At 39.4% G+C, this 24,498-nt stretch overlaps 1 protein-coding gene across 24 annotated transcripts in view; it reads right to left on the bottom strand.

Annotated features, from left to right (window-relative positions):
* Positions 1 to 24,498, bottom strand: part of CAMK2G (calcium/calmodulin dependent protein kinase II gamma) — a 217,217-nt gene that overhangs the window by 49,900 nt on the left and 142,819 nt on the right. For all 24 annotated transcript variants that reach the window (XM_034435295.3, XM_060694160.2, XM_034435302.3 and 21 more), the window contains 6 exons: positions 18,797 to 18,899; positions 16,942 to 17,025; positions 13,756 to 13,850; positions 12,853 to 12,975; positions 12,424 to 12,507; positions 9,725 to 9,767 (listed from right to left, as the gene is read on the bottom strand). In XM_034435295.3, coding sequence (XP_034291186.2) covers positions 9,725 to 9,767; positions 12,424 to 12,507; positions 12,853 to 12,975; positions 13,756 to 13,850; positions 16,942 to 17,025; positions 18,797 to 18,899 — 532 coding nt within the window. The remainder of the gene's footprint in view (positions 1 to 9,724; positions 9,768 to 12,423; positions 12,508 to 12,852; positions 12,976 to 13,755; positions 13,851 to 16,941; positions 17,026 to 18,796; positions 18,900 to 24,498) is intronic.

Genomic DNA, 24,498 nt, shown 5'->3' with positions numbered 1-24,498 from the left:
CGTCTTGCGGGAAGCGGTGACACCTGACAACGGATGAAATGACTTGGAGGGGTGGAGAGAAATTCCAGACACAGACCGAAAGTCACTGTGCGAAGGATCCATTGTTCGCACTTGGAAGACTCCCATTGATGATGAAAACCTTGGAGACGACCACCAATGGGAACCAACGGCCTTGAGTCACTTGCCTCGTCTGAACGGCCTGTATCCGGATCCCCGGAATGGGCGCTTAGACTGGAGATGCGATCTGCCTCTGTCCTGAAAGGACTGTCTGTCCGAAGGGCGATCTGATCCCTGAGAATAAGGTCTTTGATGATAGGACATCCCTGATCCTGTGAAGGGACGAAAGGAATGTCGCTGCCCATAGGGAGCATACCTGCGTTCTTGTCTTCTGTAGGATGACGGAAGGATCTTACGCTTATCCTTGTCCTCTATCAGCAGAGGATCTAGTGCCGCTCCAAACAATTTCGAAGCTGAGTAAGGCGCAGATGCCAGCTTCCATTTGGTCTTAGCATCAGCTCTCCAATTACGCAGCCAAAACATCCTACGAGAAGTCACCGCAGAAGACAATGCTCGAGAGGCAAACTTAGCAGCATTCAGAGAAGCATCTGCTGAATATTCCACAGCAGCCACTAGCTTGTTAACATCGTGATGCAATCTGATGTCATCAGGAGGCAATCTCTCTTGTAATTGGCGTAACCAGAGCAAAGAAGCTCTAGTGAAGAAGGAGGTAGAAGTGGCTGCCTTGACCGCCCAGGCAGCCGCCTGGTGCGTCTTCCTAAAGGCCAACTCTGCCTTCCGATCCTCTGCTTTAAGTCCATCAACAATGTCCGTAGTAATGACAGAGGATGAAGAGAGAGCTGCAACCGGAGCGTCAACCGAAGGCAAGGCCAGAATGTTCTCCAATTCGGGAGCAGAACATTAAAGTTTCTTGTCAAGGGCACTGGGAGCAGTCAAAGAACCAGGTTGAGCCCAACCACTTTGTACCACTTCAGCAAACAAAGGTGGACAAGGAATAACATTCTTGTCTGGCTTGGACACTTGGAACAAAGGATCATGTAGAGAAGCCTCCCTGGAAGCGTCAGCAGAAGAGACAGAAGACAAGCCAAACTTTGTGGTCACTTTGGCCTTGTGAAGGAGAGATCGGAAAACCGAAGGTCTGAACAGGCCTGTGAAAACTGGTTGCTCAGGAACGAAGTCCTCATCTTCTGACAATTCCATCTCCTCTGGAATTTCTTCTTCCACCTCAGAATCATCACTGGAATCATAACCATGATGCATAGATGTAGAAGGTCTTTCAGACAGATGACCCCGTCGTACAGGTGGTAGAACAGGTTGTTGACCAGGCTGCGCACCTTGCTGCAACCCTGTGGACAGAATCCTTGCCAGGACATCTGACAACATAGCCTGAACATTCATTTGTGGCTCAGTCACAGTAGAAGGTCCTGCAGACACAGCTTGTGAAGGCTCAGTATGCGAAGCAGTGGATACAGCTTCCACTTCAGGTTCAGCCTCCTGAGCTTGATGAACCATAACAGGGACCTCTATGGTACAAGGTCTAGTCACTTCTTGTTGACTATCACCAGTTCCCTGGATCACACTAGACATCTCTGGAGGAAGATGATGAGGCATATTCCCAAAAACAGGAAGAGAAGAGATTACAGGATCAGTAGAAATTTCAGAAGATCTCACTTGAGAAGACTGCCTAGCCTTGTTATATTGGCATTCTAAAGCATTATGTCTTCTAAGAGCATATCTATCTTTGGCAGGAGCCTTTTTCTTAGAGGGCCTGCGAGATTTGGTCCCTTTACTTCTGCCTTTGGCCTTAGAGCCCCTGGGGGGGGATGCTGGCAATTCTCTGGGTGGACTGCCTTCTTCTTCCAATTCAGAAGAAATGATAGGATCAGCCATGTCAGCAGAACAATTGAGATTCTGTAAAATAGTGAGGCAAAACAATCATTAATATATATAAGGTCCAAAGACCAGACAATAACCCTGGGATCCCAGCCTATTACCTAATAGGCTTAAGAAACAATATAAGGCACAGGCTGGCAAGGCTTTGAAATATAATGCTTAGAAACCAACTGCAGTCCCACAAACAGCTCCAGGAGCCAGGGCGAAATTCAATAATTTATTAATCCTATTTTTGCCAGTGACAAAATGGCGGCCGCCACGAAGGCAAAACAAAATGGCGCCCGCCAGTAACTCCAAACAAAATGGCGCCCGCCACGAGGGAGAGTCAAAATGGCGGCCGTCAATAATGCAGTCAAAACGGCTCTCTATGGGCACTCCCGTAACGAAGACAGCACTCCCCAATCAATATGCCTTCAATCCGGTCCCCTCAGGGAACACCGGTCCTCAATGGACGACTTTCGGCTTGCTGCCGCTTCGTAGCGTGCGAGCCGCTCAAACCGCTCCAAAATGGCGGCCGCTGTCCTTCTGTACCTCAGAGTATGCCTGGAGCCTAGACATGTACTCCAGAGCCGCTTTGAAGGTTTCTTTAGCGAGACCCAGCTGGGACTGAGGCGGGAGCGGATGAACCGGCTCACCGGTTGCCCAGCAGCACCGCCTGCGGCAAATTGCATGCACGTAGCAGCCCAACAGGGCTGACTCCGAATGGCTGCTGAATTAAATGAATTCAAAGGTCTGGGACTCAGAAACTCCAAACCTGTACCAGCAGGAGCAATTTTGTGCAATACAAGAATAAATACAAGAATAAATACAGTCCCAGCATAACTAGAAATGAATCATTAATCAACTTAAATAAATGAAGTTAATTAAATTAAATCAATTAATTAATTAATCAAGTGAATTAAATTAACTTAAATAAATTAAATAAATTGAACAAATTAATGCAATAACTCACGAAGTAGAATACAGAGAAAACCAAAACACCAGTGTACTCAGCTACTGAGTGAAAAAGACTGAAGTAATCAGCATAAAAGGGAGGCGGAGACCAGAGTTAAAGATTTGAATAATTAACACCCAGTGGTCAGCTCCGTATAAGTGAAAATCCCAGCCATGGAATGTAGGAAGCAGCGCACTGGAAAAAATGCGATTTTCAAGAAATGAAGACTGATCATCCCCCAAAAAGGTATTTCTCTCTTTCCCTCTTTTTTGGCATATTCAAAAGATTATGAACTTTACTAATTCAAATGGTTTTCTTTCCTGACAAGTACTGGTTATACATTTTAAAATACAGTCTGTGTTGTCCTACTCAGGAACACAAAGTCAGCCACCGTTTTAAGAGTTGCACTTCATGAAAGATCATCACTTCAAGGCTGTGTGTAGTGGCGGTTTTGCACACAACCATCTTATGGTTCCTGGACCAAGGGGCTCTGCTCACATTCTGGAATCCTTCAACATGCCCTAAATGGGGCTGTTCTTGGAAGCCTCAGAATGCAATGATGCATGCAGTATTGGGCACACCAAGATTCGCTCACCTTAACATCTGTTGCACTAACTGCACAAGCTCCCACTATATTTCTGTGTGCATCTCAACGTGCTGCTTATCCCCTTTAAATTCCTATATGGCGAAGCCCCAATTACTTGCAGGACTGCCTTCTCCAATTTCTCCTGCCTTATCCCACTAGACTCAGTAGGGTGAGCAGGCTCATTGAAACAGTGGCATCCTGGAGCACTTTGGGAGATACGCTTTGTCTGCTGTGGCACTTACCCTGTGTAATAGCCTACCCTGAAGATCTAGATGACCTTCAACTGCTGGTCTGTAAAAACCTGACATTTTCCTAAGGCATTCAAGCTGGATTGTTACTGAAGCCCAATATCTGTGACTGAAGATAATGTGTAAACTGCCTCAGCTTTTATACTGTGTGCTGTATGGAACGTAATTTCATTTTAATGTATGCTGATATGTGTACATTCGAAGTGACAATAAAGTATTCTATTCTATTCTATTCTGTTCTGTTCTGTTCTGTTCTATTCTGTTCTATTCTGTGCATTTACTATGTTTGTATTTGTATACTATGTTCTATTTGTATATTATTATGTTTTCATTAGATATTTATGCTGCTTTTATCATCTCCGTTTCTTGGCCGAGGGAGCCAGTGTTGTCCGAAAACATTTCTGTGGTCATACGGCCAGCATGACTGTACTCTGAGGCACCCGGAACGCTGTTACCTTCCCACCAAAATGGTGCCTGTTTATTTATTTGCATTTGCATGCATCAAACTGCCAGGTTGGCAGAAACTGGAGCAAGTAACGGGAGCTCACCCATTACGTGGCATTTGGGTGTTGAACCTGAGCTGTCCAGCTGACAAGCTCAGCATCTTTAACTGCTGAGCCACTACATGCCCCCCCCTTTATGACAAATACCACTATGATTCAAAGGCAATATAGCATTTTAAAGGATGTTTAGTTATGAGCATATTTAATGTGAAAAATATAATTGTTCTGATTAGGATATCATATAGCCAATAGTGTCCGCATGACTTGGAATTTGTTTAATGTCCAAAAACACAGAAAGATATGTTGAGATTCTTCTAGCAGTTTCCTTTATTTGTTCCCCACCTTTAGATAGTAATCTTGCCAAACTAGAGCAGACTATTTGCACCATAAAACATATATTTTAGGAACTGTTAGGGAGGAGTTGTCTTGATCCTCCTTCTCCCAAGCTATCTGAATTGTGCTTTCTCTTGCTACACTGGAATGCAGCCCTTCCTTCCTGGAAATCCAGACTACAATCCATCACTTCTGCAATGTCCATTATCTTCAATTAGTTAAAATCTCACCATGATGTTGAAGCTTATTGGTAAACCAGGCAATTGTGACATTTTATAATCATTTTTCTCATATCAGATTCTCATTTTGCATGAAAATAGTCAACAATTACATTGGAGCTCTATAACAGTTTGAATTCAGTTGGTATGTCTAAGATTTTCAGCATATGGAGGCACTTGGCCATCATTGTCCAGTCTTGGAAGGAGGCAATGACAAACCACTTCTGCACACATTTGCAAAAACATCACACAATTCTACCTTACCATTTAAGAACATCCTTATGACATTCTATATTTGGCTCCTCATACTATATAGCAATGATAGGCAACATTTTTGGGTAAAGAGTGTATTTTAAAATATTGTTTCCTGGCTACGAGGATGGTATCGCTACAATTATAAGTTTATATGAGAATGGGAAGAATTAAAACATTTCCTTAATGTTTCCTTAATGTTCAGGATTAAAATCTAGGTTTCGCACCCCCATTTTATTTTTTTAGTGATAAAAAAAAACATGCCACTGACATTTTTGCTTCTGATTTTAGTATGATACCATCTGGGTGTGGGAAGGCAATCTGAGAACTGCTAAGATGTAAACAACAATGACTTCCCTTTCTGTTCTATCATGCTCTGCATACAGTGAGAAGTTAGAACCATCTCATGAAAGTACATGGAAGACATTGTTATTAAGATCAAAAGCTATTTTCGGTACAAAAGCTTTACTGTAAGAGCCTCAAACATTATCCTCTTTCTTCCACAGAGCTAATGTTTCTAAGTTCTAAATTATTTTTTGTTGCTTTTTAAAACTTTTTTTTAAAATAAAAGCATTGAAATCAGGGTGGATTTGATTTAAATCAAGTTGATTTAAATCACAATTTAAATCATGATTTAAATCACTAGTAAAAAGGCTTGATTTAAATCAACTCGATTTAAATCATAATTTTTAAAGAGCAACTGTCATATCTGCTACTCCTTTGACCCACTGTTGACTCACCGATAGTCCCAGTGTTGCAGACTATACAGCCTCATGCTACATAACTAAGCTCCATTTCATGTGAAATAAACTAAATTATTTATGTATCTTAAATAGAAAGCTATCTTACAATAGATTTTTACCCCCAAAGTTTTTTATTAAAATAAATTCGATAAAAATCAAAAAAATCCGATTTAAATCAAAAAAATCTGATTTTTTTGATTTTTTTAAAAAATCATTGATTTTTATCCACCCTGATTGAAATTAACATTTATTTAAAAGCCTTGTTTATTATTTTGCAGTATTATACATACAAAGTAGCTAATTCATCTATTCATCATATTGATGAAAAAGTGACTCTGGGCAACGTATTTAACTTTATTACTGTAGTATAAAAGACTACATTGTTTGAGAAAGAAGCCTGGAGCACTAAATTTGCTTCCAAAAATGCTGGAATGAAGAATTTAGAGAGAAACTGTGTATTCTGCATTAGTGCAGATTCGTGACATATCGCGTCATGATGTATCGCAATGTTTTTTGCCTTTGTGGAGCCAGGGTGGGCGTGGCCTGTGCATGACATATCCAGCCCATTCTAGAAGCGATAGCAGCGATAGCCCTTCATTTGGGTTTTGTCAGCCAACCCACCCATCAATCATTCAGTTTTTAGGTCCTTTTCCCCTCTCACAGAGAGATAAGAGAGTCTCTCTCTCCCCTCCTCTCCCCCCCAGTGAAAGGACTAATTTATCAAATGGTCACATTTTGCTTTTATTTTTTTGGTTGAATGGAAGAGAGAAACTTTGTGGATTCTCTTAACAAAAGGCAGGGGATGTGGCTGTGAAGAGTGTGACAGACAAAAGGGACCATACGTGTAAGGAACATGGGGCAGCGCATGTAAGATGCCAGTGGAGTCGTCAGCTATCAGTTGTCTTTCAGACTGAGACCAGCAACGCTTCTTAAATTGTCTTCAGTTGCACTCAATTCTCACCTGGTGTCTGCTTCTCTGCAGGTGTCTCTGTGGAGTTGTACTTACTGACCTTTAAGATGCTACAATTATTTTTTTAAAGCTTTGGTAGAGGTTTGTGTGAAAGGCACTGACGGTGGCTACAGGAACCAAAAAGATGAAGTTCATGAACCTGGTGATAGGAAAACAGCAGCCCTCCCACAAAGCAAATTTCTAGGGAAAGGCTAGAAAACTGCCATGCATTCTTCTGCCTCATGGAACCTCCCTAATGCTCCCGTCTTATTCCTGAGGGACATTACAATTCAAACTGTGCAGCATGAGGCCGGAAAATGATGCAACATACGGGCTCATGTAAATCACAAACAGCTTTCACAATGATCTTGGACCTTCTTGCCATTCAACTAAAGCACCTTTCAAGAAAAAGCTCATTTTAAACTAGCTGTTAATTTCTTAAATAAAAACCTGAGTACAGTACATGTTCACAAGTCAAGGACATACGATAAAAGTACGTAAGAAGTTTGAGAAGGTTCTCTTTTGCCAAAAGAGGAGCAAAAAATCTCACCGCTTGTGGCTTTCAAAAAACAAAACAAAAGGGAGGCCGGCTATCTTGAAAACTCCAAGACAAATAAAAATGTCAGCTAAAGAAAAGAGTGGTTTATCAATGTAAACATTTATAATCAGGGAGGGTATGGAGTGGAGAACGCATCTGCTTGAGAAACAAGTGGAGAGAAAATTAGTCAGATGACAAAAATGAATCCCAATAATGTTAGAAATTCCAGGGCTTGAAACATCAGTTATGCTCTACTTTCTAATGAGTATGGCTCTGTTCATTACCTGACTTGAATTTGGCCTTTCCTTACAAGGCAACACACACTCATTCGGCAGGTGACCTTCTTGCTACAGGCTGAATTCTGTGACCTCGACTTTGTCACTTTCCATCCATTTGAGGTGCATTTGTTCTCTTTTTTGCTCAATATTACCTCCCCATCACTTGTGCTTAAGAAAAACTGTGGACTTTTGTTTCCAATGGTTTCAATGGAATCTGCTTTCTCTGCTCCTTTGTGTCTATTCTGATTTGGATTTAGAGATCTGAAAAAGGTTTGCTTCCCTTTATTTCCTCTGTATGTTTCTGATATACAGGTTTCAGGATTAATGTCCACGTGTTTGTACTGAAGACTCACGGGCTGGTGGCATTCTGCAGCCCTGTCATTCTTTCCAGGCACCTCTACGTTAGGCTTGGCTTTCTAGGTCTATTTGGATTTTGCAAGTGGTTGTTGGGGCGTGCCTTTCCTAGAGTAGTTGCACCAATGGGTATTATTTGTGTGATCTTTGCTCCGATTTCTGTTGTAAGGGAATATGAATAGCACTGTGAATATAGTGTCAGATGTTAGTGCAAGCTTTACTATATTGTTTGTCAGTACAGTTTTAATAATGTGGTCAGCACTGTTTATACTTATGCATGTATTTTGTAAAATATATCAATACTTGGCAAATACAGTCAATGACCTGATGGCCATTAGTAGCAAAAGGTGCTTAAATGTATTTTATTATTTACTAAGTTTACAGGTGCCTGATCTCATTGGGACTCCTATACTGTTGATTCTGTCCTGTTGATTCCTACACCAATACTTAACTGACATTCTTCCTCTCATACATATACAGCTTGGGCAATGAAGAACTTGCCCTGATCTACTTTAGTTCTAAAACACTGTCTTTTTACTGCTGCAAATCCTATTACTAAATTCAATCAGACCTGAGTAATGAATCCCTAGTCAGTCCTTTGAACACAATCTAGTCACTGATAAATATTATGGGCTGATTTGGTAGTAAGCAGGGAGAGGACTGTATTTATACAAATCCTTTCCTGGTTTTTTTAATATATGATAATTCCCTGTTGTGAGTATTAAATCTTTTTATAACATTTCTGACAGAAATTAAGAGTTTTGAGTGGTTGTGTAAATACAGCATTGTGTATTTTTTAATAGCGAGAAGTTAACACTCAATTTTACCGAAATCTAGATCTAAGGTTTTCCCTCACCAAACCAATACACTCAGGAGTGAAATTTTAAAAAGCACCCTCTCAAACCATTGCAGTGCTTAGGGAATTGTCTTTGTTTCACATTAAACTGGAAATATGATAAGAGGACTTTCAGAAGTTCTCTTATCATTGGAAGATGAAGAAGAAAAACTGGTTTCTATTTGAGAAAAGGGAAGAAAATTTCAAACCCAAGTCCTGAAAACAATAGTATGCATATTGTTATGAAGTTAGAAAACATTTTGTTGAAAGAAAATACTGACAAAAGCTGTTTTCTCCAAAGTAGCCATTGTTACAGCTAAAAAAAAAACTTCTGTTATAGCAGACCCACCTCTGCAAACTGAAAAAGTTATGCTTAAATTTGGGAAGTTAGGATATAGAGAGAATAGTTTTTAAGAAATTGTCTATAGATTAGTACTTTGTAAAGTACCTAACATTATGGATTACAATGATAAAAAATAAAAAGATTTGCAAATAGAAAGAATGCTGCAATGGGGTTTTTAAATAATTTTTCTGCGGGCCACCCAAATTTTCTCACAGACCACCAGGAGTCCATGGACCACTGGTTGGTGACCACTGCTCTAGAACACTGTTTCTCAATTTCAGAGCCTTTAAGATGTGTGGACTTTAAGTCTCAGAATTCCCCATGCCACACATCTCCAAGTTGCAAAGCTTGACAAGCACTGCTCTAGGACTTTGCATACGTAGGGGCCAGCCTACTATTCCTCCCAGAAATCAACCACATATTTGTTTAGGATTTCATTTTCTCTCCTCTGAGCTGAAAAAAACAACTTTGCTGCTGCAATATAAACAAGTAAAAACAAAGAGAAACATGAAAAGTGCCAAGTGCATTACTGGCCCTTTTTCGATGGAAGAATCAGGGCAATTCTTATCTAGGATCAGGTCAGATATACAATGATATACATAAAATTGGACTCTTCTGCAAAAATTAAAGTGTAATCTGTCTGATTTATAAATCTAAAATTTGTTTAACATATTTGCTGGAAACAAGAAAAACTCTTACCTGAAAAATTCCGAGACACCAGCATAGTGGTAAGGATTGCACCCTAAAAATAGCAATATACATACACATATATTTATATAAAATACATAAAAAGTAAGGAATGAATATTCTGGACACTACACCAGTAAATATATATGTTTACTATGGTCTAAACCACAAAATAGAAAGATATGTCATGCAGCCACTAGTTGAAGTTTCTTCTTTTCTCTTTCAGAGGAAATATCTCTCTGCTTTGCCTGTTGTGGCCTCCCAGATGGGTCTCTAAATGTTGCATGTACCTCCTAGTTAGCAGGATGTGAGTCACAATGCACTGGTGTGACTATACCCGGGCAAACTGGGTTTTGGTTTTGGTGAAAGCATACTACCAAAATGTGCTAAAACTGGCTGTTACTGGTAATGAGCTGGCAATACTGCATGAGCTACAGATACCACTAAATAGTAACTTCTATACTTTTCTATATTACTAATAGCAATGACCCATATCCATAGAACAATTTGGTGATCACCGGAGCACATAAAACTGCAACATGAAATGTAAGAGGAGTAAATAGTGAAGAGCATTAATTAATGAATGAAATTAAAGGAAGAAAATAGATTATTCTGTGTCCATGAAACTAAGATGGGGGGAATGAATGTAATAGATTTAAGAAAGGTTGTTTGATTTTGTGATGTGCAGCTGATGAATACATGCAAAGTACTGAAAGTTTAGGTTTAATGAATGAAAGGGATAAATGTGTGTCAGAAGGTATGATGTATGTTATACTGAGTGCTGATAATAAAAGTACCAGACATGAGTTTGGTGAAAAACTGCAATATTCTGAACAAATGCAATCCAGGGATAAAAAAATAGTCTGCCAGATAAAATGAATGGATGCAAGAGAAAAAAATGAAAGATAAGAAAAATTGTTTAGGCCACTCAGGGACTAAAGAGTGATTGAGAATTGTGATGTTTTTGGTGAAAGGTTTCAGAAAAATGTCTGCTTGTTTCAAATATGTGACCGAACATAAATATATTTATAAAGTCGTATGGCAAAGAAATGCATGTAAATCTAAAATTATTGATGAAAGAGAAAAATAGTAAAGGACAAAAGAATCAGTGACTCTGGATGCGGGACAGATATTTATTTGATAGTATCAGCAGTGGTCTTGGGAAAAATAGACTTAGAAAAAAAAAGAAAATGAAAGAAATGACAGTGAAAGAACAACAATAAAATGGATGGATTAATCTCCTAATACTAGATAGTGGATGTAAGGAAAGAAGATGCGGAAACTCTTCTGAACAGTCGGATAGGAATGTTACAGAGTGGCATAGTGTGTGTGTGTGTGTGTGTGTGTGTGTGTGTGTGTGTGTGTGTGTGTGTGTGTGTGTGACACAGAAGGAGGGGGAGAAACGGACAGAGACAGACAATGCTTGAAGGAATGAGATTTACATGGGAAAGAGGTACAGAGGTATAAATAGAGGAGTGTTAAATTATGGATTTGATATACATATTGGGTGACAATTTGAGTTATTTCATGTTTAAATGCATCGATGGGATGCATCTATGCCTAATGACTGAAAGAATAGCATTATACTTCTATAAAGGGAAAAGTAGCAAAAGTGAATGAAATAATTACAGACGGTCAAAAACTAACTATAAATTAAATCTGAGAAGGACAATGAAACTTTCTGCTGGGCAGAGGGCATGCAGATCAATTTGTTGCTTCCCAACAGATGACTGAAAAACGTACTTATGTGAGAAAGGAAATTAATCAAGAAATATGACATTAATTTACTTGTGTTAATGGGTATGTGTTAATGTGTCCCTGTGAGTGTGTGTTCATTAATGGACTTTTACTGATTGAATAATAAAGCTTTATTATTTGCTAATAGATAAAAGAGATGTGAGATAAAGAGATTTTTGGATGAAAGCTCCCTTCCAGTCCTACGATTCTATGTAAATGTAGTGGCAGAGATGTGTTGATTGAGAACATGAATGTATACAGATGATGCCAAATTGCTTACCAAAAATAAGGTAAATAAATTGGTAAATATTAAATTGTATGATGCAACATGGGATATGGATCCAAAAATTAATATTGCAGATCAAGATATTATTTTTTCTCCTTTAGCAGGAAAAACAGAGCAAACTATTACAAGTTTTAAATGCATTCTGAATTCTGTATCTTGCCAATAGGTGCAAAGGATAATAGGAAGGTAGTAAGTAATGTCTGGTTTGTTGGAAGGAAGGAATGTTAAGTGAAAGAAGTATGAAGTCTATTTCTGCTCACTTTGCTATTTGAGAATAAAACCGGCAACATTATAAGAAACAAAAAGCTGAGCCATATTGAGTGGAATGAGAACTTCAGGAATGCAATGAATGAGAATGAATAAGTACAAAACTTGGTGCGTAAAAGGGGGAAAGAAGTACAGTATGTAGAAGTGGAGGGGTACTGTAGAGAAAATGAATGAGGACTGAATTCACAACAAATATATGAAGGAAAGGTACATTGATGGACAGGGAATGCTCAGACACCAGGTACGAGAAAAAGTTTAGATCACATGTGTGTACACGCATAAATGCGTGCAAATACACACACATATGATGTTTATATACTTGTCTGCATTGATTTTGGGTGCAGTAATTAAAATGTATATTGCCAACTTTGATAATCACAAAATGTGGAATCGCAAGTCACTGTCCCTTTTAAGAATATACCTTCAGTTTTCTTCTGGCATTGAACTTTCTCAAGCATTCCACAGTCTCCTGTCTGTGCATCATAGAAGCGACTGTTGATCGTTGCTGGAAAAAAGCAAGGAGAAAGCTGGCATTTAGATCACTATCTCAGTTTATTTAATTACTAGATTTCTATTCCTCTAAGCGTTCAAGATAGCTTATTCGTCAATCTCTCTTCCTGTTATTCCGCTGCCTGCAACTGGCCCACATTCAGTGTTTCCATCAATGAAGAGAGTCTTGAACTTACGTCCCTGCCAGTCTGAGTCCAACCACTTAACCACTGGCTCTCAGTCTCAATCTCTCCCCCTCTAGATGCCGTCCGTGTAGTTCTTTCACTTCAACTTTAACCTGGTTGGTTCCCATTTCCAAGCTTCTAAAGTTACTATGAGAAGGAAAGCTGAAGATACTTACACAGACCCATGGGTGCTTAAGTGCCTGATCTGCTGTGATGCGCTTTGCAGGGTTTATCGTCAGCATCTGGTTGATTAAATTCTTTGCTTCTGGGGTCACAGTATCCCACTCTGGAGAAGGAAACTAAGAGGAAAGATAACAGAGGCTGGGGTTTTTTTAAATCAGTTTATGTATTCCTGTAGTTGTTTCTGCTTTTATTCCATACTGAATCACTGCAAGTGAGTGGCTTTTCAGGGACTCACATTATGGATCAAAGCAGAAAAATATAGGTTCGTGATGGCAAACCTACGGCACACGTGCCACAGGTGGCATGCAGAGCCCTCTCTGAGGACACACGAGCCTTTGCCCCAGGTCAGCTATGCTGCGCATGTGCGTGCGCCTCCCACCAGCCAGCTGGTTTTCGGGTCTCTGCCACACATGTGTGGGGGGTGGGGTGCATGTGGGAGACGCGTGCACACACAAGCGGGGTCACATGTATGTGTATGCATGGGGGCGTGCACTGGGTTGCAGGTGCATGCAGGGGGCGCATGTGGGGAAGGTCAGACATGCATGTGGGGGGGCGCATGGGGGTGTCGCACGTGCATTGCATTATTAATTGGTTTATTAATTGGTTACAAGAATAGGTAACAAGAATAGAAAATAGTTGTCTTTAAAAGAATGTTCAGCCACTAATAGATTTTAATGCTTCAGAAATTACTGAACTAGTATTATTCAGGCAAAATAAACCCCTTTATAATTTTATGAATGAGCAACTTCTGACACAGTCCCTCTTCCTTATCTCCTATGCCCAACAATGTATTTTGCAGCATGAATGCATCAAAACCAGACAATTAACCGCAGAGTTAATTATATAATTTATATATGAATAAAATGTATATATAAACGTATAAAGAATTATCTTACATCATAGGCCCCTGCCTTGATCTGCTGATACAGTTTATGCTGATCTTCATCCCAAAATGGAGGATATCCAACAAGTAATATATACAGAATAACTCCTAGGAGAGAATAAAAAAAATACAGTTACCCTAAAAGGCAAATGCACTCTTGAGTCAATCCATGGTGACTATCACCTTTTATGCTGCTGCCCATTGTCACAAGGAATCTATCTTCTATGTTCAAGACTTCATTCCAACTTCTATGCAGGAACATACCTTTCCCTCTCTGCCATACCATCATCTCTCAAGTTACCATAAAGATTTGTACATGGAAAAATCTGAGAATGCTAGCAGCATCCTTAGCCATCATGTACTGTATGTTAATACATTTATTTGAGGTCTTCCATGGGTCTGAATGCCAGAACCTGAGAGAGACAATATGTTTGCTCTCAGCAGTGAGGGAATCTTTTATAAGCCAACCAAACTCCTTTTTTAATCACATTTCAAATGTTCAATTTAACCACTTTATTGATATTAGAAAATGTCAAACCAGCAAACTTGGTGACTTTACCTTCCACTTTGGATTTAAGAAATTTTACTGTATAGTTAATATATGATTGGCAAAAAGCAAAAAAATAATAATCTTGATTTAAGAAAGTTTTAAATGAATTTGGATACCTGAGAGATTTGAAATATTGGTTATCTTTGCAATAAGTTTTGAAAAAAACAAGTATGTAATTAAATAATATACTTGTGGGAAATGACTGAAACAGAACATTTAAGGAACTGAGGCTTAATGAAGATTGTAAGAGGAACTAAAGGATCAGGCAGAAAAGAGTTAAAATAGCTATAACTTTCTTTTCTTTAAATTTTTTTTTGAAACATGGACTGAATATTAATAACAAATGTATTAAAAAGGATACAGATTTTAATGGACAAACTTTTGCAAGGTGACGAAAAAATATTTTAAAAACCTTTTACCTGACATAGACATGACAGAATTTGACGGCATGGGAGGCAACAAAATTGAGATGACCAAGATGGAATTACAAAAGACAAATCAAGAAAATTATCTGGGCATGGAACAGCTGCAACAAGACATCCTGGACAATGCATCTTTATGGGATTTACAGAATAGGCTGGTAAAAGCTTTGAAGACTCATTTTAAATGCCAAAAGGTGATGAAAGATCAAATCCTGCAATACCATAAGGATGATTTAAAGGTCAAGATTGTGTAGAGCAAAAAGAAGGACTATTTGACCAGGGATAAACTATTTGCTGGATACTTCTGGTAACTCAGTTCAGTTTTTGCTGACTAGGTTTGAAAAGATGGATTGTGTGTAGATAAAAGTTAAGTTATGGGAAGAAGAGGGTTTTTTTATTTGTAACTTTAAAAGAGGATAGATAGTACTTTAAAAGAAGTATATTAGATTATGCTTGATTGGTGTGATGAAGGTTGAAGGCCACCTTTGTTGCATTTTTCCTTTTCTCTACTTTTTGGTCTTTTTTTCCTGCACCTTCTGAACTTTTATTTTTATTCTTTCTTCTGTTCTGAAACATCATACTCTCCCTGAGGTGAGATTAACTTCCACTCTCCTTACTCTTCTGAAAGAGCCTGAAGACCTGATTCTGCCAGTTGCCTTTGGGGCCCCAGTTTGGGGGGGGGGAGGGGAGAGTATCATGGTGGAGGTACTTGATCAACTAACAGCAGCTCCCACCTCCCCTCTACCATACATTCTGGTCATTTCCTCCACATCTTCTGGTTTTAGTTATAATTTGTATTTTATTATGATTTAATTGTGATTTTACACATTTGTATATATATTTATGGTTTTATTTTGATGTTGTAAGCCACCTAGAGTCACCTTGCAGCAAATAAATTTAATAAATAAAGAAACAAAGAGTTTAGTCTATACTGGTTTTTTACTATGTTTATTAAAAACCTCAATAAATTGTTTTTAAAAATTGATAAGTCCTGTTCTGTGTGTGCAAAGGACCACCCCAGCAAGTTGATAAAACATTTTATTTTGAATAAAATGAAATGTAAACAAAAGAAATATAGCAAGGTTAGACTTTTCCTGATCTATTCCTTTAAGATAATGGATGACGAAGGACATTTTTAATGGCTTGCTCATTTGCTCCACTCATCAGACTTTATACAAATTAAGTGTACGTACTTTCTAAGTGGAAGTCTGTACCAGTTACAGGTTGTAACAAAGCATCAGAAGTGCATTAATAAATCGAAACCAGGTTTATTAGTCTAGCAAGCAGAGAACAATGTTCCCATTCATGCAGTAAATGTTCTGGTTTTTTACAATGAAGAGAGTATCTCAATGAGAAGTTTAAAAGCACCATTCATCTCAGACATGAATGAACAGACCAATCTGGACCCTTTCCATTCTAAATCATTTTGGGGTAAAAATGGACAACAAACCAGTCTTTTTCCACCCCAACTAATACAAGTTTTTCTTTCAAACTTCTGTTGAAGAGAGTTAAAGGTCTAAATACTCTTAATGGAACAGCAGATAATTACAGGCTATATAAAGAAAAAGTGTTAAGTTACAAAAGTGCTGTTCCACTAGTTCCCTGGGAATTTTCATAAGCCAATTTTCTGTTAAAAGAAGAAAAACAGATACAAATGTCTGAAAATTGAGAAGCCTCATTAATAATCTAAATGCTAAAATAAAAGAGAGCTCTGCAAAATATACTGTGATCAAAAGAAAAGTTGGATTAGTCTGAGAGTTTTGCAGCCAAATGTTGGTTAAAAGAAAGAGATGTGTTGAATGTTTACAAGACAGAACATGGTCATTTCACAATCCCTACATCCCCGGCTTCCTCTCACTATAAGATCTGTCAGTCCAGATTCTACATTTCCATCACACAGGACAGAATGGAATCTGTCTGTGTCCATTAAGGTTCTGTGTTATTTAGGTCTATTTTCAGGAAACCAATAACTTTCCAAATAATGAGGATGAACATCCTATGTAGCTGATAGCACTAAGCCAACCTTGGTTTCTAAAGAACAGACAGCAGTTGGATTAAGAGTATAGAGCTGCCTTTTCAATTTAATTGAGGACCATTGCAGTCACGGGTTCATAGACTATTTTCAATCTCTGCAAATTGTCAGATACCTTGATGCAGCTTGCTCCCACTTTAAAGCAACTAAATCCCACAACCCAAACAACTAGGATCAAAAGTTAGAGGATCTTACCACATGCCCATATATCCACTGGCTTTCCATAAGGATCTTTTCTTAAGACCTCAGGAGAGAGGTAACCCGGAGTACCTGCAAATCCTGTCAAAGTACAATGCAGCACTTCAGAATAAAGCTACTAATTTCACAGATTACTAGAAAATAAGTCTTCTGACACGGAGTGTCATAATTCATGGAAAATAATTCATGGAAAAGCATCCCAGACTAGGCGATTTTGGACTAGCATAGGGTGTCAATCAAATCAATTTCCCTCCCAGTCCAGCCGTAGGGAAGATAATCATAGAATGCCATGATTGATTCAGCTTCGATTAACAGATGGAATCTAATGCTGTGGCCAAATGTTAGTTAATATTTTAATCTTACTTATACATTGTATTTATATCCCGTGTTTCCCCTGGGACATATCCAGGGGTCTCCTTTACTTTATTTGCTTTTCATTCATGTATTTACAGGACTTATAGCCCACTCCAATCAGCCAACTTTGAGCAATATACACCTTCCCCATACATATTTGATGCAATGCAATGCAAATCAAGCTTTTAACTTAGTGGAGCGGCCAGGTTTTCACTAATTTTCTAAAGGCCAGGAAGGAGGGATCAATTCAAAAGTTGGAGGTATGGTGATGGGGAAATGAGATGATGACTGAGAAGTCAAGCATTCATGGCCCTTGAAGTCTCTGGCCAGTCTGATCAGCAGGACATGTAAAGATCCAATCCTACTAAATTTTATTAGGCAGGCAGATGTTGCAGATACACAGGTCTTGAAATATCTAAGATTTTCAAGGTGACAACCAGCACCTTGAATTGCACCCAGAGGTCAACTAGCAGCCAGTCTAGAATAGATGTATTACATGGGTTTCACATGGTGCACCCACAGCTACTACGTTCTAGAGCAGTTGTAGCATCTGAATGTTCTTTGAAGGCAGTCCATCTCCTCCCAGACTCCTCCACAGGCTGCACTTGACGAAATCAATGCCAATTCTGAACCCACCATCTCAATCAAGTTTCATCCACTATCTCACCAGACAATCAAGGGCCCCTTGCTCTAAAATCTCCCATCCAGCCCCATTCTCACCAGGAGCTATCAGAAGGAATTCAGCCATTCCCTCCCCACCCTTCCCAAAAATCACATTTCCAGTGTCCCCATCTCTTCCTCCTCAAACTGCACCAGCTTCATTACATCTTGGAGTATCCAACTCAGTTCTACAATGCAAAGCTTTAAAGGTAAGAGTTCTTGGAGGAGGGCATGGTTAGATCTCCCCATTGAAGGAAGCAGAAAGCTGCACAGGAGTGACTGAGCCTATGGCAACCCCAGCAAATATGTCCAGATGCAGCAAAAAATCTTTACCCAGGTATCCACTGCCAAAGATCTTTTATTGGGCCAGACACTGTCCAAAGCAGCAAAAAAAGGATCTGCAATATGAACTTTCCTCGGCATTTGGAAAATGGCTTCGGCTCTCACGGATATGCCAGCTGCAGCAACCACAGGCCTCAAGCCCTGCAAGTCTGTCCATCTCACTTTTTAATATTGTATATTTGACTTTATTTCAGGCTTGTCTCAATGAAAAAACTAGTAGAATGAAAGCTGAGGAATCTCATGTCCCAGAATTTTGCATGTTAAACCAAGGATGAACAAATGTCCCTGCTACAGAGTTGGGTGGAATGAAGCAAGGGCTGCAATATGTAAGTGAGCAGACAAAATGGAGCTTGGGCAAATATCATCCATGCAAAGAGAACCATCCCCGTTTTGGAGGAGAATTGGGAGCTGTTCTTTAAGTGACAAGTTGCAACCCTCATTTTAAATAAAGAAGAAATGTAATTTGATGAAGCATAAACACTTCTGAAACACTTACCAAACCATGCCTGCTGTTCTCCTTGTACTTCAATTGCAAGTCCGAAGTCAGCCAGTTTGACAGCAGCGCTCTTGCACTTACTGGCAAGGAGCAAGTTTTCAGGCTAAGTAAGAGAACCCAGAGAGACAAGACAAGAGAAGGACCTGAAGTGAATATCTTAAAACTACTGTCCTCTTTTTAAAGTTCACAGCATCACAATCTAGCCTTCTTTTAAAAATCCAGATTCTTACCTGCATCATTAACAAACTTTAGGTGGTGGCAATGGAAGGGATGGGCTAAAATTCATCTTCACAACAGTGCACTGCAGCTTGTCAAACTCTTTCCCAGACAAGCATTTCTTATGCACCAATGTGAACAGTAGGTGGCACTAATTCTGCATGGCCTTCAGATTTCCTTGTGACATATGCACTATTGGAAGTAATTCTGAAGGCAGCAGAATAAGCAAGATGAACTTTGCATAAATTTCCCAGGCTACATACATCCATTCATTTAACTGCACAAAAACTTCAGTTATGTTTGCTTGCACAGAAATTCCAATTTTGTTCCAAGAAAAACTAAAATTATTCAAATTATGCATCGGAATAATGCATCCTGCTAATTGTGTGGTGGAACAACCAAATTCATCTCCTCAAAGCCTCCCAAGTCTACCTTGCACAGCATTAAGGCCCAGGAAATTATCTTTCATATATTTATTATATTTGTACTCTATGCCCAACATAAAACCCTTGTTTAATGCTGTCACGCACGAACAGTTCTAATGCTGGCTGCTGAACAGGAAGTTCAAGCTGAAAAAAAACGCAACCAACTTCAGTTTTTAAATTCTACTGATTCCATGTTCGTTCTGTTGACAGCTTTGGTTGATAACAAGGTGGCGGTTTTGCCCTCTCCCCATTCTTCTCTTCTAAGCTAAGAGTCCCCTCCTTTTGCTCCCAGAATAGCCCTCTGCAGATATCAGAGGAATTGGAAGCAGAAGTCTAAAAAAAACTACTGCCACAGAGAATTTTACTTCTAAAGCATGGGATTTTGTAGCATGAGTGCACGTTGAGAACAAGCAGATGAAGATGTCAAGCATCCACAAGGCCTTGCACCCAGCCCCTTATTTGCACCATGCAAACCAGTAGTTCTAGAACTAAAAAGTTCATCTGAGTATAAAAGTATAAAACAGGTGACACTGGATATTTATCGCCATGGTCTTAGGTCTAAAAGTGGATCATAATCCTCAGATACATCTGACTTTTTTGCCTTTATGTTTCTGTAAATGTCAGCTATCTGCCTCTGCCATTTTTATTGCTAGTGTGTGGAGAGATTCCTTCACAGCTGCTTATTGTTTTTACCATTCTAAAAAAATATCATCTTGGCCACTCCATTAATCATGTCCAATGCTAGAATCATAGGACAGAATCCTGGGGATCCTTACAGATTTTTGAAAATCTAATCTGACTAGTGGCTCACCCTTATCCACGTGTTTATTAATACCCTCAAAAACCTCTAATAGTTGTCACTGTTGTTTTAAACAGGACCTTCCCTTATTGAAGTCATCCTGGGTATCTTGAGCAAGGCCTGTCTCTCTAATTTTTTGATAATTTTATCTTTAATAGCAGTTTCCACTGTGGAGTCATTGGTGCTCTCTAAACTTGTTTGTTTTCTTGCAGATATTTCATTACTTGGCTAAGTAACATCTTCAATGCTAGAAGGGAATGGGGTTTGATTTGTTTGTATAGTTTTGCCCTGTCCGTTTTTTGTGGAGTTGTTTTCGCCTTGGCAAATCCTTGATTAGGGTATTGTTTACTACTTCTTTGTCTGCTGATGCTCCGATGTTAATCCCTGCTTATCTGGATCTTGATTGCTGGTAAGGAAGTATTATGTTCTATTTTCTTTATAGCTTTTTATTGTCTCTTTTGAATGAAGTGTAAATATGATTTAGCTGTATGTTCCTACTGATGGCTAATTTGTCAGAATGCCAAGTTTCCAGGAATTTCCTAACATTTTTGGATTTACTGTAGCTTTGTCTACTGTACTCATGGTTTCCAAGTTGAAACTATGGTTAAGTCTGTCCTCTCCAAGTAAGGAGTTTTCATCGTAACTTCTGACTGTTCAGAATGCATTCACTGGATGCATTCTGTTAGTCTTCTGCCTGCCTGTCCTATACAGTGACAGTTACAGTTCTTACACTGTATGTTTTTCTCTTGAGCTATTGGGTTTTTTGGTTTACATAAAATTTGGAGAGTTTTCATTGGTATGTGCGCCATGGTAATGCCATGTTGTTGTAACAGTCTGTTGGTTGTTTCTGTGATGTTTTTGACATATGGCCATGGTACCTTTTTCATAGCTCGTGTTGGTTGTGTTGCAGTAGGCTGAGTGGTCAGGTGTTTTCCCATAAAGTTTTTTTTTTAATTGAATTTATATACCGCCCTACTCCCGAAGGACTCAGGGCGGTGAACAGCCATAGAATAAAACATATAAATACAAAATTTAAAATAAAATAAAACGAATTAAATAATTTGGCTGAACAAATTTAAAAACCCCAATAATTTAAAACCAAATTTAAAATTTCCATTTAAAAAGGGGAAAGACTTAGGTCAGGCCAGCTTGGTGAAATAAGGAAGTCTTGAGCGTGCGACGGAAGGTATGCAGATCCGGGATCCTTCGTATCTCCGGGGGGGAGCTCGTTCCAGATGGTAGGTGCCCCCACAGAGAAGGCTCTCCCCCTGGGGGCCGCCAGTCGACATTGTTTGGCTGACGGCACCTGGAGGAGCCCCTCTCTATGGGAGCGTACTGGTCGGTGGGAGGCTATTGGTGGTAGCAGGCAGTCCCGTAAATAACCAGGTCCTAAGCCATGGAGCGCTCTAAAGGTGATAACCAAAACCTTGAAGCGCACTCGGAAGACCACCGGGAGCTAGTGCAGCTCGCTCAGGAGAGGTGTTACATGGGAGCGCCACGTCGCTCCCGTCACCACCCGCGCGGCCGCACTCTGTGCCAGTTGGAGCCTCCAAGTGCTCCTCAAGGGGAGCCCCATGTAGAGAGCGTTACAATAGTCCAGACGGGAGGTGACGAGGGCATGAGTGACCGTGCGTAAGGAGTCCCAATCTAGAAAGGGACGCAACTGGCGGATCAGGCGAACCTGATGAAAAATCCTCCCGGTCACGGCCGTCAAGTGCTCTTCTAAAGACAGCTGTGAATCCAGGAGGACACCCAAGTTGCGAGCCCTTTCCGTGGGGGCCAATGATTCGCCCCCAATAGTCAGCAATGGCACCAGCTGACTATAGTTGTGTTTCCATTTTAATGGAAAGTTGTGTTTCCATTTTAATGGAAGATGTGGTACACGCTGTCTCTTTCTTTTTTCTGGTGTCCTGGGTTGCTGCATTGTGTCTGAATAATGTTCTTGCACAGCTTCTCCTGTAGGAGGTTGGTTGTTTTTGGTAATGGAGCACTTGGTTAGTGTGAGTGTCTTTTTGATAGACTTGTGTTTCTAATTTGCTGTCATCTCTTCTGCTGCTGAGGATATCCAGGAAGGGTAGTGTGTTGATTTCCTCTTCCATTGTGAATTTTATTCCTTTAAAGATGTGGTTGATTTCATCTGTCTAGTTGTTCCTTTTTTATTATAACAAAGGTGTGATCTACATAGCAGATCCATACATTTGGTTGCACGCATGGAAGCGCTATGTTTTCTGCATTATATTATAGTTTCTAGGAGTCCTGGCAGTGGTGATCCCAACTACCTGTATTTGAGTTGGGTGGCTACATAAATTTGTTTAATAAATACTTAAATAAAAATAATTAGGCCGTGTTGTGTTGTGCAGTTGCTATGGATTCTGTTGCTAGTTCTGGGTCTATAGATGTAAAGAATGTTATAACATTGAACAGTCCAAGCTGTTTTGTAAGTTCTTTAACTATGTTGTGTGTTGGGGTCCCTGGTAATGATACAAATGGACAAAGAGATATGTTGGGCTTGTGTATTTTGGTGCATCCATAAAAGTGTGGGAGGGTAGGTCTCCTGCTTTTCATCTGCTACTATTTGTCTTTTATTATTTTACCTGCCTTGGTTAGATTGTTAAGAATACTCTTGATCAGGCTGTCTAGTTTCCCTATTGGGTTGGCATTTATTAGGGTGTAGGTTTTGCTGTCTGCCAGTAATTATTTGTTGTTTTGCATGTATTGACATCCATTCATAATAACTATGGTTTGCTTTGTCTGCTGGGAGGATGATAATGCTTTAGTCCTCCTTTAGGTTTTTGCTCTGTCTTCTGGTTTCCACTGTTTTCCTGGAACAGATGTTAAACTGATAGGTCTTTAATTTCCTGGATCTCCCTGTGAACCCTTCTTAAAAATTGGAATTAAGATGATACCTTCCGGTCTTCAACTACAAAGGCTGAATGTAGAGACCGGCTGCATATTTTAGTTAGAAAGTCCACAATCTCAGCTTTAAACTGCTACTTGGATGAGTGGATGCCATCAGGGCGAAATGATTTGTTGAAATGGTTTGTTTGTCAGTAAGGATGTGGCAGTTTATAACCTGAACTGAGTCCAGGAAAGATTATCTGAAGCCAGGTAGAATCGATTCAGAAAAAGCACAGGGTAAGAACATTTTTAAGAATAAGTGTTGTTATGTCCTGAAGCTCAGAATAAATGGTACAGCACAGTGCTGTGTTCCTAATAGAGCAGCTCTGTCATCATTGGCATGGAGATCCCAATAAAACAAAACTAGAAAAAGAAGTCATCCTCCTGCAATCCCAGCTAAGGCAGTATTTACTGAAGGAAGGATCATTCCTGAAAACACTTCTGGCTGGAATCTATTACACTGGCTGACTAAGTTATCACAGGATTAAACAAACAACTTTTGTGTAAGTAATCCTTGCAAGGGGCTGCACCTAGCCAACTCCCTCTGAGTCAGCATTTTAATGCAAGGCAATGAAGGGATTCTAAGGTTGTATGTAAACAATAGGAAAAAAACCAAACCCTGTCCTGGAAGAAAGCAATCTCATAAGTTCTCAATCTTTTTTTTTTATTATTACCATGTAGGATCCATCTCCGCTAAAGGAACCCTTTGAATCATGGAATGAAAAGGTTTGATGGGATCCTGAAGTATCTATAATCCAATCCCTTGCTCAGCACAGGCATCCCTAACTATAGCATACTTGACAAATGACCATCTAGTTTCTACTGAAATATCTCCAGCAAAAAAAGCTTTACTAGCTCCAAGGCTGTCTATTCTATTGTTGGATAGTTGATTAGGTTTTTTTTCTTGATGGAAATATAAATCTCTGGTTTCTTGATCTGTGTTCTAGAACAACTCTGAACAATTGTGTTTCATCTTCTGAATGACACCCTTCAAATACTTGAACAGAGCTACTGTGTCCTCATGCAGACTAAAAATGCCCATGCCTTCAAACAGTTTATCTACATCCCTTAGTCATTTTCCTTTGACTACCTACAATCTGTCAATAAATTGATGCCCAAAATTGGGCATCATGCTCATGCCCAACACAAAATATAGAAAGGAATTATGACTTATCCTGAACATGGCATTGTATTTCTGCTAAAGCAACTATGACTGCCTTTTGATAGTAGGAGCATCAAGTCAATTGTTTGGAATTGCAGGGAACAAAAGAGATAGTGGTGAGCCTTCTGATTTATGGGATTTCCATTCTAATGTAAAACCATGGATAATAATTGATTAACTAATAATACCAAGCATCCTCTTT

Source organism: Pantherophis guttatus, chromosome 6, assembly GCF_059756535.1.
Source record: "Pantherophis guttatus breed Tessera chromosome 6, ASM5975653v1, whole genome shotgun sequence".
In the NCBI taxonomy this organism is placed as follows: Eukaryota; Metazoa; Chordata; class Lepidosauria; order Squamata; family Colubridae; genus Pantherophis; species Pantherophis guttatus.
The sequence above is the reverse complement of the archived record's forward strand: the minus strand, read 5'-3'. Positions and strand labels throughout refer to the sequence as shown.